The sequence below is a fragment of the Rhincodon typus genome, chromosome 39 (assembly GCF_021869965.1).
Source record: "Rhincodon typus isolate 14 chromosome 39, sRhiTyp1.1, whole genome shotgun sequence".
Taxonomy (NCBI): domain Eukaryota; kingdom Metazoa; phylum Chordata; class Chondrichthyes; order Orectolobiformes; family Rhincodontidae; genus Rhincodon; species Rhincodon typus.
The window spans coordinates 15,268,716-15,281,408 of NC_063370.1; the positions used below are offsets into that span (position 1 = coordinate 15,268,716).

General features: G+C 43.6%; 1 protein-coding gene across 1 annotated transcript in view; it reads left to right on the forward strand.

Moving 5' to 3' along the window:
* timm50 (translocase of inner mitochondrial membrane 50 homolog (S. cerevisiae)) overlaps window positions 1-12,693 on the forward strand; it is a 154,560-nt gene that overhangs the window by 120,853 nt on the left and 21,014 nt on the right. The window contains exon 7 of the mRNA XM_048618327.1: window positions 185-283. Within this exon, the coding sequence (XP_048474284.1) occupies window positions 185-283 (99 nt within the window). The remainder of the gene's footprint in view (window positions 1-184; window positions 284-12,693) is intronic.

A 12,693-nucleotide genomic window follows, 5' to 3' on the forward strand; every position in this document is an offset into this window, starting at 1 on the left:
ACCAGTAGCATTGGTCTCACTTGATCTAAAACTCTGTTTGAGTTTCAGATAGCACAAAGCTGTGGGGGATGTTATCACATATATTGGGGATGGGTTAATATTGGTTTATTTGTTTTGTTTTTTGATTTGAACTGGAATCTGTCTTCAGGGTGATGACTGACAGCTCTATGCTTTTCTCTTACAGACAGCTTATCCGCTTATTGACAGTGTAGATCCACATGGGTTCATAATGTATCGTTTGTTCAGGGATGCAACGCGGTATATGAACGGTCACCATGTAAAGGTACTTTTTGACTTCTAAATTTTGTACTAATAACAATTCAGTCTTTGCAACATGGTTGTACAGTACACTGAGGTTTGGTTATAAAATATTTAATTTGTCAATGAACAGTCATGACCACATTGACATGAGTCATACTGGACAATTCAATTGTAGAGCACTTAAGCTGGTGAAGGGAAACTAGTTACTTCCAATTCTTCCTTCAACCTGAATAAAGAGATTTTCAGCTTTTTGCAGTGAGGTAGCTTGATAATATTGATGAGAGGAAGAGGTTATGCGCCCTTTCACTGGCAACTCAAATGAGGATTGAAACATAACGGGACAGGGTTTTAGTGTGAATTTGACTGCTTTGTTGGATAGTGACTGTTTTGTTTAAAATAGATTTTTCACCTTCCTTTCAAACTCTCCTGAAAGAAGTTAATAAAATGGAAATTTCAGGACAAGAGACTCTTGCTGATGGAAATCTGAAAGAGAAATGGGAAATGCTTAGATGGTCCAAAAACATTGTGAAGAGAAAGAAACAGTTGATGTTTCACATTACAGCCTTTCATCGGAATTGAAATGGAGGATCTGAAACATTCACTGCTTCCCCCTCCAAAAGGTTCTGTCAGATCTGCTGAATACTCCAGCATTTCCAAAATCACCGGTATACTCATCAGGAAACAAATACCTAAGGAAGCTGTCAAAGACCCTGAAAAGTTGTGAATGGATTGCTTACCTGCTTGATGCCAGAGACATGTTGCTGATTTTTCTCTCAGCTGTGGTTTGAACTCTGTTGATTCTAAAGACTTCTCACGAAGCCATTTCAGCAAAAGTGCTTTTGTTTTCCTGCTGATGTCACTCTATAGAGTGGCCATCTCTGATTCTCTTTCCCTGTTACCTTGGGCATCATGTGTCATTCTGTCAATGTTCAGAAGTGCAGAAACCCAGATACCAGATACCAAATACCCTAGGCAGGCAGTGTTCAGCCTCCTCCCTGTCTTTATGATGCTAAATCAGAAGCTTTTAGCCAAAAAGCAGATTTGCAGGGAGTATTTTTCTGTGTCTGTGATCTGATTGTTTATCAGGGGTGAAGAATAGATCCTAGGTTAGCTTCAGTCATTAACTATGTTCACTTGACTGGGGAACTGGTGACTGAGTTCTGCAGAGGTTGGAACCTTCAGTTAAGGTAGTGAGTGAAACAAAAAAACAACAGTCTTTAATTTTTAATGCTGCAGACATTCACTGGTCTGTAAATGGTTAAAGCCCACAGCAAAGCTCTGTATCCCATCTGCCTGATGCCTCTGCCATCAATTCCACAGTACCTGCAGCACAATATTTACAAAGCAAAGGTTTATCAAGGGGCAGCATGGGATGGATTGTGAATTGCCCTGTGCTCTGTAATCTGAGATCCTCCAAAATGACCATGCCCACAATAGTATGTGTGGCCTGCATTACTGCAAGCCTTCTGCCTCGCCTCCCACCTCCCATCTGTTGTTCTGTGGCACCCAGGGAGTCTTTCGGAGCACACACCATCCCCTTGGGCCTCCTGAAAAAGACTGGGGTTTGCCGAGAGCAACAGCAATGACGGACCTGCTGTGCAGTTAAGATTACGATAGTTTAAAGGCTGCTGGTACTGTAACCACAGTGTTAGAGACTGATTTCCCCAAAGGGCCTTTTCATTTCCAGATGAAAGACATGGGTAGTCCTAGCCACAAGTGCTTAATTGCATATCAATGTCTCCGTAGTGTTTGTGGCATTTTAGAAAGTAATGTCGAATAGTCCTAGTCTCTTGTTTGTCTCACTCCTCTGCTTTTACTTTGGCCTTGCTAATGCTCTTAATGCAAGGCTTTTTTTAAAATCCTAACTCCACTCTTTTTCTCTGCTGTTTTTGGTCGCTAGTTTTTCCTTTCTGTAGTAAATGCATTACTTCTGTTCTCTAGGAAGGTTGAGAAGCTTTTAACTGTAGTCTGGGTTAATTATTTGCCTTCATTTTGACTTCATCTTCTGGATTACAATGTTTGTTTCAAATTCAATTCTAATTATAATACTCTAGGGGAGGGTGGTGTGGATGCAGATGCATGCATGATAAACCTAAGTTTTCCCAAAATAAGCCTGTTCGTAGAAATGTAAATTGAATGATCAAGATCAATTGCTGGTATTATACTGTGTGGAAAATTGATAGAGTTGAGTGGAAAAAACCTTTCTCTGCGGTTTCCTTCCTCCTTTATATGTGTTGCCTTTTTCTCATAATAGTAATGTGGGCGTTGCCATGTTTTGGTATCATGTGACATTGTCTTCTAATAGATAACATGAGCAGTGAATGTTGGCAGACTATTTTTTTTGTAAGAAGGATCACAACTAAACAATTTTTAATCCTCACCATTACCTGCATTTGCATCAGGGTCATCAGATAACCATCTTAGACAAGACCTTGGTTGATTAGATTGACCCATGTGAAATCAACTAATTTCATAGAATCACAAAATGATCACCCCACAGAAGGAGACTGTTCAGCCCATTGGTCTACAGTTCTCTGCAAGACCAATTTGCCTAGTAACACAGCCCCACCATTCTGTAATGTTTGCTGTCTCCAGGTAATGTTGGTTCTCTTTTGCAAGTTTTTGTTGAATCTGTGTCCACCACACAGAGGTCATGCATTCCAGATTCTGCATAAAATGGTTTCTCCTCCTTTTGCCATTGCTTCTATAACCATGCAGGCCTCGGATAACTAGGGCATTATGATCGGTTCTGATGTAATTGCACACCACAGGGTTGTGCCTGAACAGAGCCAGGGCTAGCATCCTTGTTGCGCATTTTGTTATAATGGCACTGGATTAGGAAATATTAAATTATTCAATCAGGTCATAGTACTAGGAAGGTAATAAAGTCTAAGTAAGGTTTATTGTGTGTGCCTATAAATGTGTGGAGCATGGCAAATAAAGTGGTAAGCTGTGGGTGCAGATAAATGTGGAAATATGATGTGTTGATAATTGGGACCTCCTTCAAAAACCAGGCAGGACTGGGTACACAATGTTCTGGATCAAATGGGTTCTGGTAAGGAGTGGTAGCTCCTTGATTAAAGAGACCAGTACAATGTTAGAGACCAGTTGAGGATCGTATCTATTTGGTAAGAAATAAAGGGATGTTATTATATTGCTTAGTGTAGTTTATAGGCCACTAATTAATGGGAAGAATATAAAGAAATAAAGTTGCAAGGATATTGCAGAGTTACAAGAATTGGAGTAGTTATAATGGAAGACTATATTATCCTCATGTAGACTGAGATAATAATGCAGAAAGCAAAGAATGGCAAGAATCTCCAGAATAGATGCAGGAGAATTTTCTGCGTATGTTGCCGCACCTATGAGGAAGGTTGCTGGATCTGCTTCCAAGGAATGAGGTTGACCAAGTGTCGGTAAGAGAACAGAGTGACCACAGTATCAAAGGTTTTGATTAGCTATGGAAAACAGCAAGATGAAATTTAGAGCAAAACAATTAATTTATAGCTGAAAATGAGCTGCCTTTTAAAGAAACGGTTTGGATGCAGTCATGATTCATTTCATAAGGGAGCTCCCAGGATGAAGGAAGTGATGGAGGGTAAAGTGAAGCAGGAGAAAGGATCAAAAAAGTACGTACAAAAATAAAGTAGCAGTCTGATGTTTGGTTCCTTGAGCCTACTCTGCCATTCAGTAAGACCCCAGCTGATTTGATAGTAACTTCAAAGCTGCATTTGATTTGATTTATTATCACGTGTACCTCAATACAGTGAAAAGCTTTCTTTACAGCAATACAGGCAGATCATAGCAAGCAAGGATGTACATGTCATAGGGTGAAGAAAATAACTTACACAGAGGCATACAGGTTACTTCACACAGGGCGTGCACTAGAGAACGAGAACAAAAGAGAAATACAGCATAGGAACATGCCCTTTCACCATCCAAGCCTGTGCCAGTCGTCATGCCCTGACTAAACCTTAAAAAAAAAAAAAAACCTTCTACCCTTATTCGGTCCATATCCCTCTATTCCCTCCCTATTCGTATAACAATCCACATGCCTCTCAAATGTTGCCAACATGTCTGCTTCCACCACTACCTCTGGCAGTGCATTCCAGGCTCCTAACATTCTGCGTGAAAATCTTCCCTCACATATCTCCATTAAACTCTCCCCCTCTCATCTTGAATCTGTGCCCCCTTGTAATTGAAACTTCAATCCTGGGAAGAAGGCCTCTGACCATCCACCCTATCTATAGAACATAGAACATTACAGCACAGTACAGGCCCTTCGGCCCTCGATGTTGCGCCGACCTGTGAAACCAATCTGAAGCCCATCTAACCTAAACTATTCCATTATCATCCATATGTTTATCCAATGACCATTTAAATGCCCTTAAAGTTGGCAAGTCTACTACTTTTGCAGGCAGGGCATTCCACGCCCTTACTACTCTCTGAGTAAAGAACCTACCTCTGACATCTGTCCTATATCTATCACCCCTCAATTTAAAGCTATGTCCCCTCGTGCTAGCCACCACCATCCGAGGAAAAAGGCTCCCATTGTCCACCCTATCTAATCCTCTGATCATCTTGTATGTCTCTATCAAGTCACCTCTTAACCTTCTTCTCTCTAACGAAAACAGCCTCAAGTCCCTCAGCCTTTCCTCATAAGACCTTCCCTCCATACCAGGCAACATCCTGGTAAATCTCCTCTGCACCCTTTCCAATGCTTCCACATCCTTCCTACAATGCGGTGACCAGAACTGTACGCAATACTCCAAGTGCAGCCGCACCAGAGTTTTGTACAGCTGCAACATGACTTCATGGCTCCGAAACTCAATCCCTCTACCAATAAAACCTAACACACCATACGCCTTCTTAACAACCCTATCAACCTGGGTGGCAACTTTCAGGGATCTATGCACATGGACACCGAGATCTCTCTGCTCATCCACACTACCAAGAATCTTACCATTAGCCCAGTACTCTGTATTCCTGTTACTCCTTCCAAAGTGAATCATCTCACACTTCTCTGCATTAAACTCCACTTGCCACCTCTCAGCCCAGCTCTGCAGCTTATCTACGTCCCTCTGTAATCTGCAACATCCTTCCGCACTATCCACAACTCCACCGACTTTGGTGTCATCCGCAAATTTACTAACCCATCCTTCTACGCCCTCATCCAGGTCATTTATAAAAATGACAAACAGCAGTGGCCCCAGAACAGATCCTTGAGGTACACCACTAGTAACTGAACTCCAGGATGAACATTTCCCATCAACCACCACCCTCTGTCTTCTTACAGCTAGCCAATTTCTGATCCAAACTGCTAAATCACCCTCAATCCCATGCCTCCGTATTTTCTGCAATAGCCTACCATGGGGAACATTATCAAACGCTTTACTGAAATCCATATATACCACGTCAACCGCTTTACCCTCATCTACCTGTTTGGTCACCTTCTCAAAGAACTCAATAAGGTTTGTGAGGCACGACCTACCCTTCACAAAGCCGTGTTGACTATTCCTAATCAAATTATTCCTTTTCTAGATGATTATAAATCCTATCTCTTATAATCCTTTCCAACACTTTACCCATAACCGAAGTAAGGCTCACTGGCCTATAATTATCAGGGTTGTCTCTACTCCCCTTCTTGAACAAGGGGACAACATTTGCTAGTCTCCGGTCTTCTGGCACTATTCCTGTAGACAATGACGACATGAAGATCAAAGCCAAAGGCTCTGCAATCTCCTCTCTAGCTTCCCAGAGAATCCTAGGATAAATCCCATCCGGCCCAGGGGGCTTATCTATTTTCACACTTTCCAGAATTGCTAACACCTCCTCCTTATGAACCTCAATCCCGTCTAGTCTAATGGCCTGTATCTCAGTATTCTCCTCGACAACATTGTCTTTTTCCTGTGTGAATACTGACGAAAAATATGCATTTAGCACCTCTCCTATCTCTTCAGACTCCACGCACAACTTCCCACTACTGTCCTTGACTGGCCCTAATCTTACTCTAGTCATTCTTTTATTCCTGACATACCTATAGAAAGCTTTAGGGTTTTCCTTGATCCTACCTGCTAAAGAATTCTCATGTCCCCTCCTGGCTCCTCTTAGCTCTCTCTTTAGGTCCTTCCTGGCTAACTTGTAACTCTCAAGCGCCCTAACTGAGCCTTCACGCCTCATCTCTACATAAGCCTCCTTCTTCCTCTTGACAAGAGATTCAACTTCTTTAGTAAACCACGGTTCCCTCGCTCGACCATTTCCTGCCTGCCTGACAGGCACATACTTCTCAAGGACACGCAGTAGCTGTTCCTTGAACAAGCTCCACATTTCAATTGTGCCCAGCCCCTGCAGTTTCCTTCTCCATCCTATGCATCGTAAATCTTGCCTAATCGCCTCATAATTGCCTTTTTCCCCCAGCTATAACTCTCTTGCCCTGCTGTGTATACCTATCCCTTTCCATCGCTAAAGTAAACGTAACCGAATTGTGGTCACGATCACCAAAGTGCTCACCTACCTCCAAATCTAACACCTGGTCTGGTTCATTACCCAGTACCAAATCCAATGTGGCCTCTCCTCTTGTCAGCCTATCTACATACTGTGTCAGGAAACCCTCCTGCACACACTGGACAAAAACTGACCCATCTAAAGTACTCGAACTATAGCGTTTCCAGTCAATATTTGGAAAGTTAAAGTCCCCCATAACAACTACCCTGTTACTTTTGCTCCTATCCAGAATCATCTTTGCAATCCTTTCCTCTACATCTCTGGAACTTTTCGGAGGCCTATAGAAAACTCCCAACAGGGTGACCTCTCCTTTCCTGTTTCTAACCTCAGCCCATACAACCTCGGTAGACGAGTCCTCATCAAACGTCCTTTCTGCCACTGTAATACTGTCCTTGACTAACAATACCACACCTCCCCTGATCTTACTGAAACATCTAAACCCCGGAACCTGCAACAACCATTCCTGTCCCTGCTCTATCCATGTCTCCAAAATGGCCACAACATCAAAGTCCCAGGCACCAACCCATGCTGCAAGTTCACCCACCTTATTCCGGATGCTCCTGGCTTTGAAGGAGACACACTTCAAACCACCTTCCTGTCTGCCGGTACCCTCCTGCAACCTTGAAACCTTATTTGTGATCTCACTACTCTCAACCTCCTGTACACTGGAGCTACAATTCAGGTTCCCATGCCCCTGCTGAATTAGTTTTCAACCCCACTGAAGAGCATTAGCAAATTTCCCTCCCAGGATATTGGTACCCCTCTGGTTCAGGTGTAGACCATCCTGTTTGTAGAGGTCCCACCTACCCCAGAATGAGCCCCAATTATCCAGGTATCTGAATCCCTCCCTCCTGCACCATCCCTGTAGCCATGTGTTCAACTGCTCTCTCTCCCTATTCCTCGCCTCGCTAGCACATGGCACGGGTAACAAACCAGAGATAACAACTCTGTTTGTTCTAGCTCTAAGCTTCCACCCTAGCTCCTTGAATTTCTGCCTTGCATCCCCATCCCTTTTCCTACCTATGTCGTTGGTGCCTATGTGGACCACGACTTGGGGCTGCTCCCCCTCCCACTTAAGGATCCCGAAAACACGATCCGAGACATCACGGACCCCAGTACCTGGGAGGCAACACACCAACCGTGAGTGTCTCGTTCCCACAGAATCTCCTACCTGTCCCCCTAACTATGGAGTCCTCAGTGACTAATGCTCTCCTCCTCTTCCCCCCCCACCCCCCAACCTTCCCTTCTGAGCAACAGGGATAGACTCTGTGCCAGAGACCTGTACCCCATGGCTTACCCCTGGTAAGTCTCTTCCCCCCCCAACGGTATCCAAAACGGTATACTTGTTTTTGAGGGGAACGGCTACAGGGGATCCCTGCACTGTCTGCCTGTTCCCTTTCCGTCCCCTGACTGTAACCCATCTACTTTTTTCCTGTAACTCCTCTCAATTACCCCCTCAGCCTCCCGAATGATCCGAAGTTCATCCAGCTCCAGCTCCATTTCCCTAACGTGGTTTCCGAGGAGCTGGAGTTGGGTGCACTTCCCGCAGATGAAGTCAGTGGGGACACTAGTGGTGACCGTTACCTCCCACAATCTACAGGAGGAGCATGCAACTGCCCTAACATCCATTCCCACTGTTCTGAATTCCCAAACAGACTATTTAAAAAAAAAACTAGTAGCCTTACCAAATCGGCGCTCAGAACTTTTTTTTGGTTAGAGGAGGATGGGTGGGAGACGCCACCTAGGTAGTGCTCCGGGTACAGCAACCGCCCCAAATATATTACCTCACTTACTCACTCATTCCAAAAATGGAGTCACCATGCCTGTCATAATTTTGTAGACCTCTACCAGGTCTCCCCTCAGCTCCATTTTTCCAGTGAAAACAATCCGTCGTTTTTTTAAACCTTTCCTCGTAGCCAATGCCCTCGAGACCGGGCAACATCCTGGTGAACATTTTTCTGCATTATCTCCAAAGCTTCCAAGTCCTTCTGGTAATGTGACGACCAAAACTGCACGCAATACTCTAAATGCAGCCTAATAAGGGTGTTTTGTATTAGCTGCAACATGTTTTGCCAACTCTTGTACTCCATGTCCCGGCCGAGCATGCCATATGCCTTCTTAATCACCGTGGCCACCTGTGTTGCCACTTTTAAGGAACTGTGGACCTGCACACCCAGATCTGTCTGTATGTTAATGTTTCTAAGGGTTCTGCCATGTACAGTATAATTCACACCTAAATTTGATCCTCCAAAATGCATCAGCTCGCATTTGTCTGGATTACACTCCATCTGCTATTTCTGTGCTCAAGTCGCCAATCTATCTTAACCTGTTGTATCCTTTCACAATTGTCAGCATTATCAGCAACTCCACCAATCTTCGTGGCATCTGCAAACTTACTAATCAGGCCACCCACCTTTTCCTCCAGATCACTTATATATACTACAAACAACAGAGGACTTAAGACTGATTCTTGTTACCAGTCTCTATTCTGAAAAACACCCTTCCACCGCTCCCCTGTGTCTTCCATGACCAAGCCAGTTTTGTATCCATCTAGCCAGCCCACCCCAAATCCCATGTGATTTTAGTTTTTGTACCAATCTGCCATGTGGGACTTTATCAAATGCCTTACGAAAACCCATATAAACTATATCCACAGCTCTTCCGTCATCAATTATCTTTGTCACCTCTTCAAAAAATTCAATCAGGTTGGTGAGGCATGACCTTCCCCGTACGAAACCATGTTGCCTGTCGCTAAGTAGTCCATTTTCTTCCAAATGTGCATATATCCTGTCTCTCAGTATCTTCTCCAAGAGCTTCCCCACCACGGATGTCAGACAAGATCAATATGAGCAAGATCAGCATTATTTGAAATTAGTCCATTCATCAGTCTAATAATGGCTGGGAAGAAACTGTTCCTGAGCCTGCTGGTGTGCGTGTTCAAGCTTCTGTATCTTCTGTCTGATGGAAGTTGTTGTAGGAGAGTATTACCGGGTGTGTTGGGTCTTTGATGATGGCAGTCTTTCCCTGGCAATGATCTGTGTAAGTGGAGTCCATGGATGGAAAGTTAGTTTCCGTGATGGCCTGGGCTGTGCACACCACCTTCTGTAGTTTCTCATGGTACTAGGCAGAGCAGATGCCATACCCCAGGCTGTTACGTACCCGGACAGTATGCTTTCTGGTGTATATGTAAAAGTTGGTGAGGGTCATTATGGACATGCCAAATTTCCTGAGCCGCTTGAGGAAGAAGACACATTGTGCCTTCTCGACTGTTGCAAAAACATTGGAAGTCCAGGTTCGGGTTGTCTGTTGTCATCACTCCTAGGAACTTGACGTTCTCCACCCACTCAACCTCAGCTTCTTTGTGATGGGGGCATGTTCTCCTGTTTTCTTTCTGAAGTCAATGATCAATTCTTTAGTCTTGCTGACATTGAGAGAGAGATTGTTGTCGCTGCACCATGTCACCAAGCCCTCTATCTCCTTTCTGTATTCTGACTCGTTAGATATCCGTCCTATCACAGTGTCATCAGCAAACTTGTAGATGGCGTTCCTGCCTACTCCAGATTATATTCACCCTTGCTTAACAAGAATTGAACTACCTCTGCCTTAAAAATATTCAAGAACACTGCTTTCACCACTTGTGAGGTGGATAAGACTACTGAAAGCCGGGCTGAATATATAGAAAGTCCAAAGAATCAGTGAGAAAACAAATGAGAGGGTGGAAGAAGAGACAGCTAACATAAAAGGGAATCACTAAGTTTTCTATAGGGTATATAAACAGTAAGAGAAGAAAAGTTTCTCGATTAGAGACTTGAAACATGGAAGCAGAGGACATGGCTGAGGAGCTAAATAAGTGTTTTGCATCTTTCTTTACCAAGGAAGATGTTGCTGCATCGTAGTGAAAGAGGAATTAGTTAAAAGATGGATGGTTTAAAAACCTGCGTATTGGATAGGCTGGTTGGTACTTAAGTCAGCTGGATGACTGGTTTGCAGTGCACAGTGATGCTTATTTGCACACTATCAATTCCTGTACCAACTTGGGTCACCATGAGGGTTTCTCAGCCTTGCACCTCACGTGATGACCCTTGTATTAAACTCACTGCCAGTCCCCCGCCCTCACTACAGCGACCACCGTATGGTCCTCTGGACTTTCACTTCTAAGTCACCAGAGACAGATCAGATGACACTCAATGGAAAGTACAAGTGGAAATTGCAGAGGCACTGGCCATGATCTTCAAGCCTCCTTCAATATATTGGTGCCAAAGGACTTGAATTGCATATGTTGCACACTTCCTTGAAAAAGGATGCAAGAATAAGCCAGCAGACAGTTTAACGTTGGTGGAGGGAAAGCTTTCAGAAATGATAATTTGGAGTGACATTAAGACACTTGGATTTATTAAAGAAAGGCTTCAAGGACTCTTAAGAGCAAGTTCTGTTTTTAACTAACTTGCGAGAGTTGTTTTTTTTTCTTTTTTTTTTTAAGTAATGCGGATGATTCAGTTATGTGGACTCCTAAAAGGCAACTGATGAAGATTAAAAATGGTGGCAGCAGATTAAGCAGTGTCCGGCCTCCTGAGCCTAGGACTTGTCTGCTCTTTATTTTTCTTTCTTCCTTCCTTTATTTTTCAAGTCTTTGCTTCTGCTTACCTTCTGGTGAGCGGCTGGTGAAGAGCATCATCAGGAGAAAGACCATTGGTGGCTGCAGCTTTAGCAGTGTCACCTTTTGTGGGCCTGAGTTCTGGCATTAGTGGCTTCAGAGTTGGCCAGCTGGAGGAGGATGGATGTTTCAGCAGGCTGCTGCAGCAGCGAAGGGAGGAAGGGACCATACCACCTGCCATTGATGTCGAGTCCTGGTGATCCAAAGAAGTGGTGGTTTGCTTCGGTGGCGTGATGGGATCTGGCCTGGGATTCCAATGGCCTTCGATTCGGCGACTTTGATGTCAGCTTGGAGAATGTTGGTCCTGTCTTTTCCTCAAAGCTGGACTTTATCTTAACAGAAATTATATATAAATTTAAAAATTATCAAAATAGGATCGGAGTATGGTGATTTAAACACTTTTCAATTTTTTTTGTAAAAATACAAATGCCAATAAATTACTATATAGCAAAAGCAAAGTTAGAGCCACAGAATAAAAGAGACAGTAGCAACGTGGATTCAAAACTGGCTAGCTGACAGTAAGTAGTAGTGATGAGCAAAAACAGAAATTGCTGGAGAAACTCAGCAGGTCTGGTAGTGTCTATGGAGAGAAACTAAGGTTAACGTTTCAGGTCCAGTGACCCACAGCTGTTCTACAAATGGAGGAAGGAATTATTTACATTCTGCGATATCAGTGTTGGGCTACTGCTCTTTGATATATATTAATAATCTAAACTTGGGCATATGGGCTCAATTTCAAATTGTGAACTGAGAGGCTAATGGTGATGAACTTCATTAGAATATGCATTGGTGCAATGAGTTATGTGGCAGATGAAATTCAATGAAGTGTGAGGTGATGTATTTTGATAGGAACAGCAAGGAATTGTAGATTAATAGAGGTCGACAGTGCAGATAAAGAGCTACTTGGCCCATCAAGTCTGCGCTTGTCAAAAACAATGACCTAATTCTTCCAATCCCATTTTCAGCACTTGGCTACAGACATTAAATACTTAAATGTTATGAGGTTTCTACCCTTACCACTGTTGCAGGCAGTGAGTTCTGGATTCCTGTTACCCTCTGAGTGAGAAGACTTTTCCTCACTTCCCCTCTAAATTTTCTGCACCTTAGCTTAATTTTATGCCACCTGGTCATTGATCCCTCCACAAGGGGAAAGGTTCCTTCTTGGATAACAAGATGTAGAGCTGGATGAACACAGCGGGCCAAGCAGCATCAGAGGAGCAGGAAAGGTGATGTTTCGGGTCTAGACCCTTCTTCAGAAATGGGGGAGGGGAAGG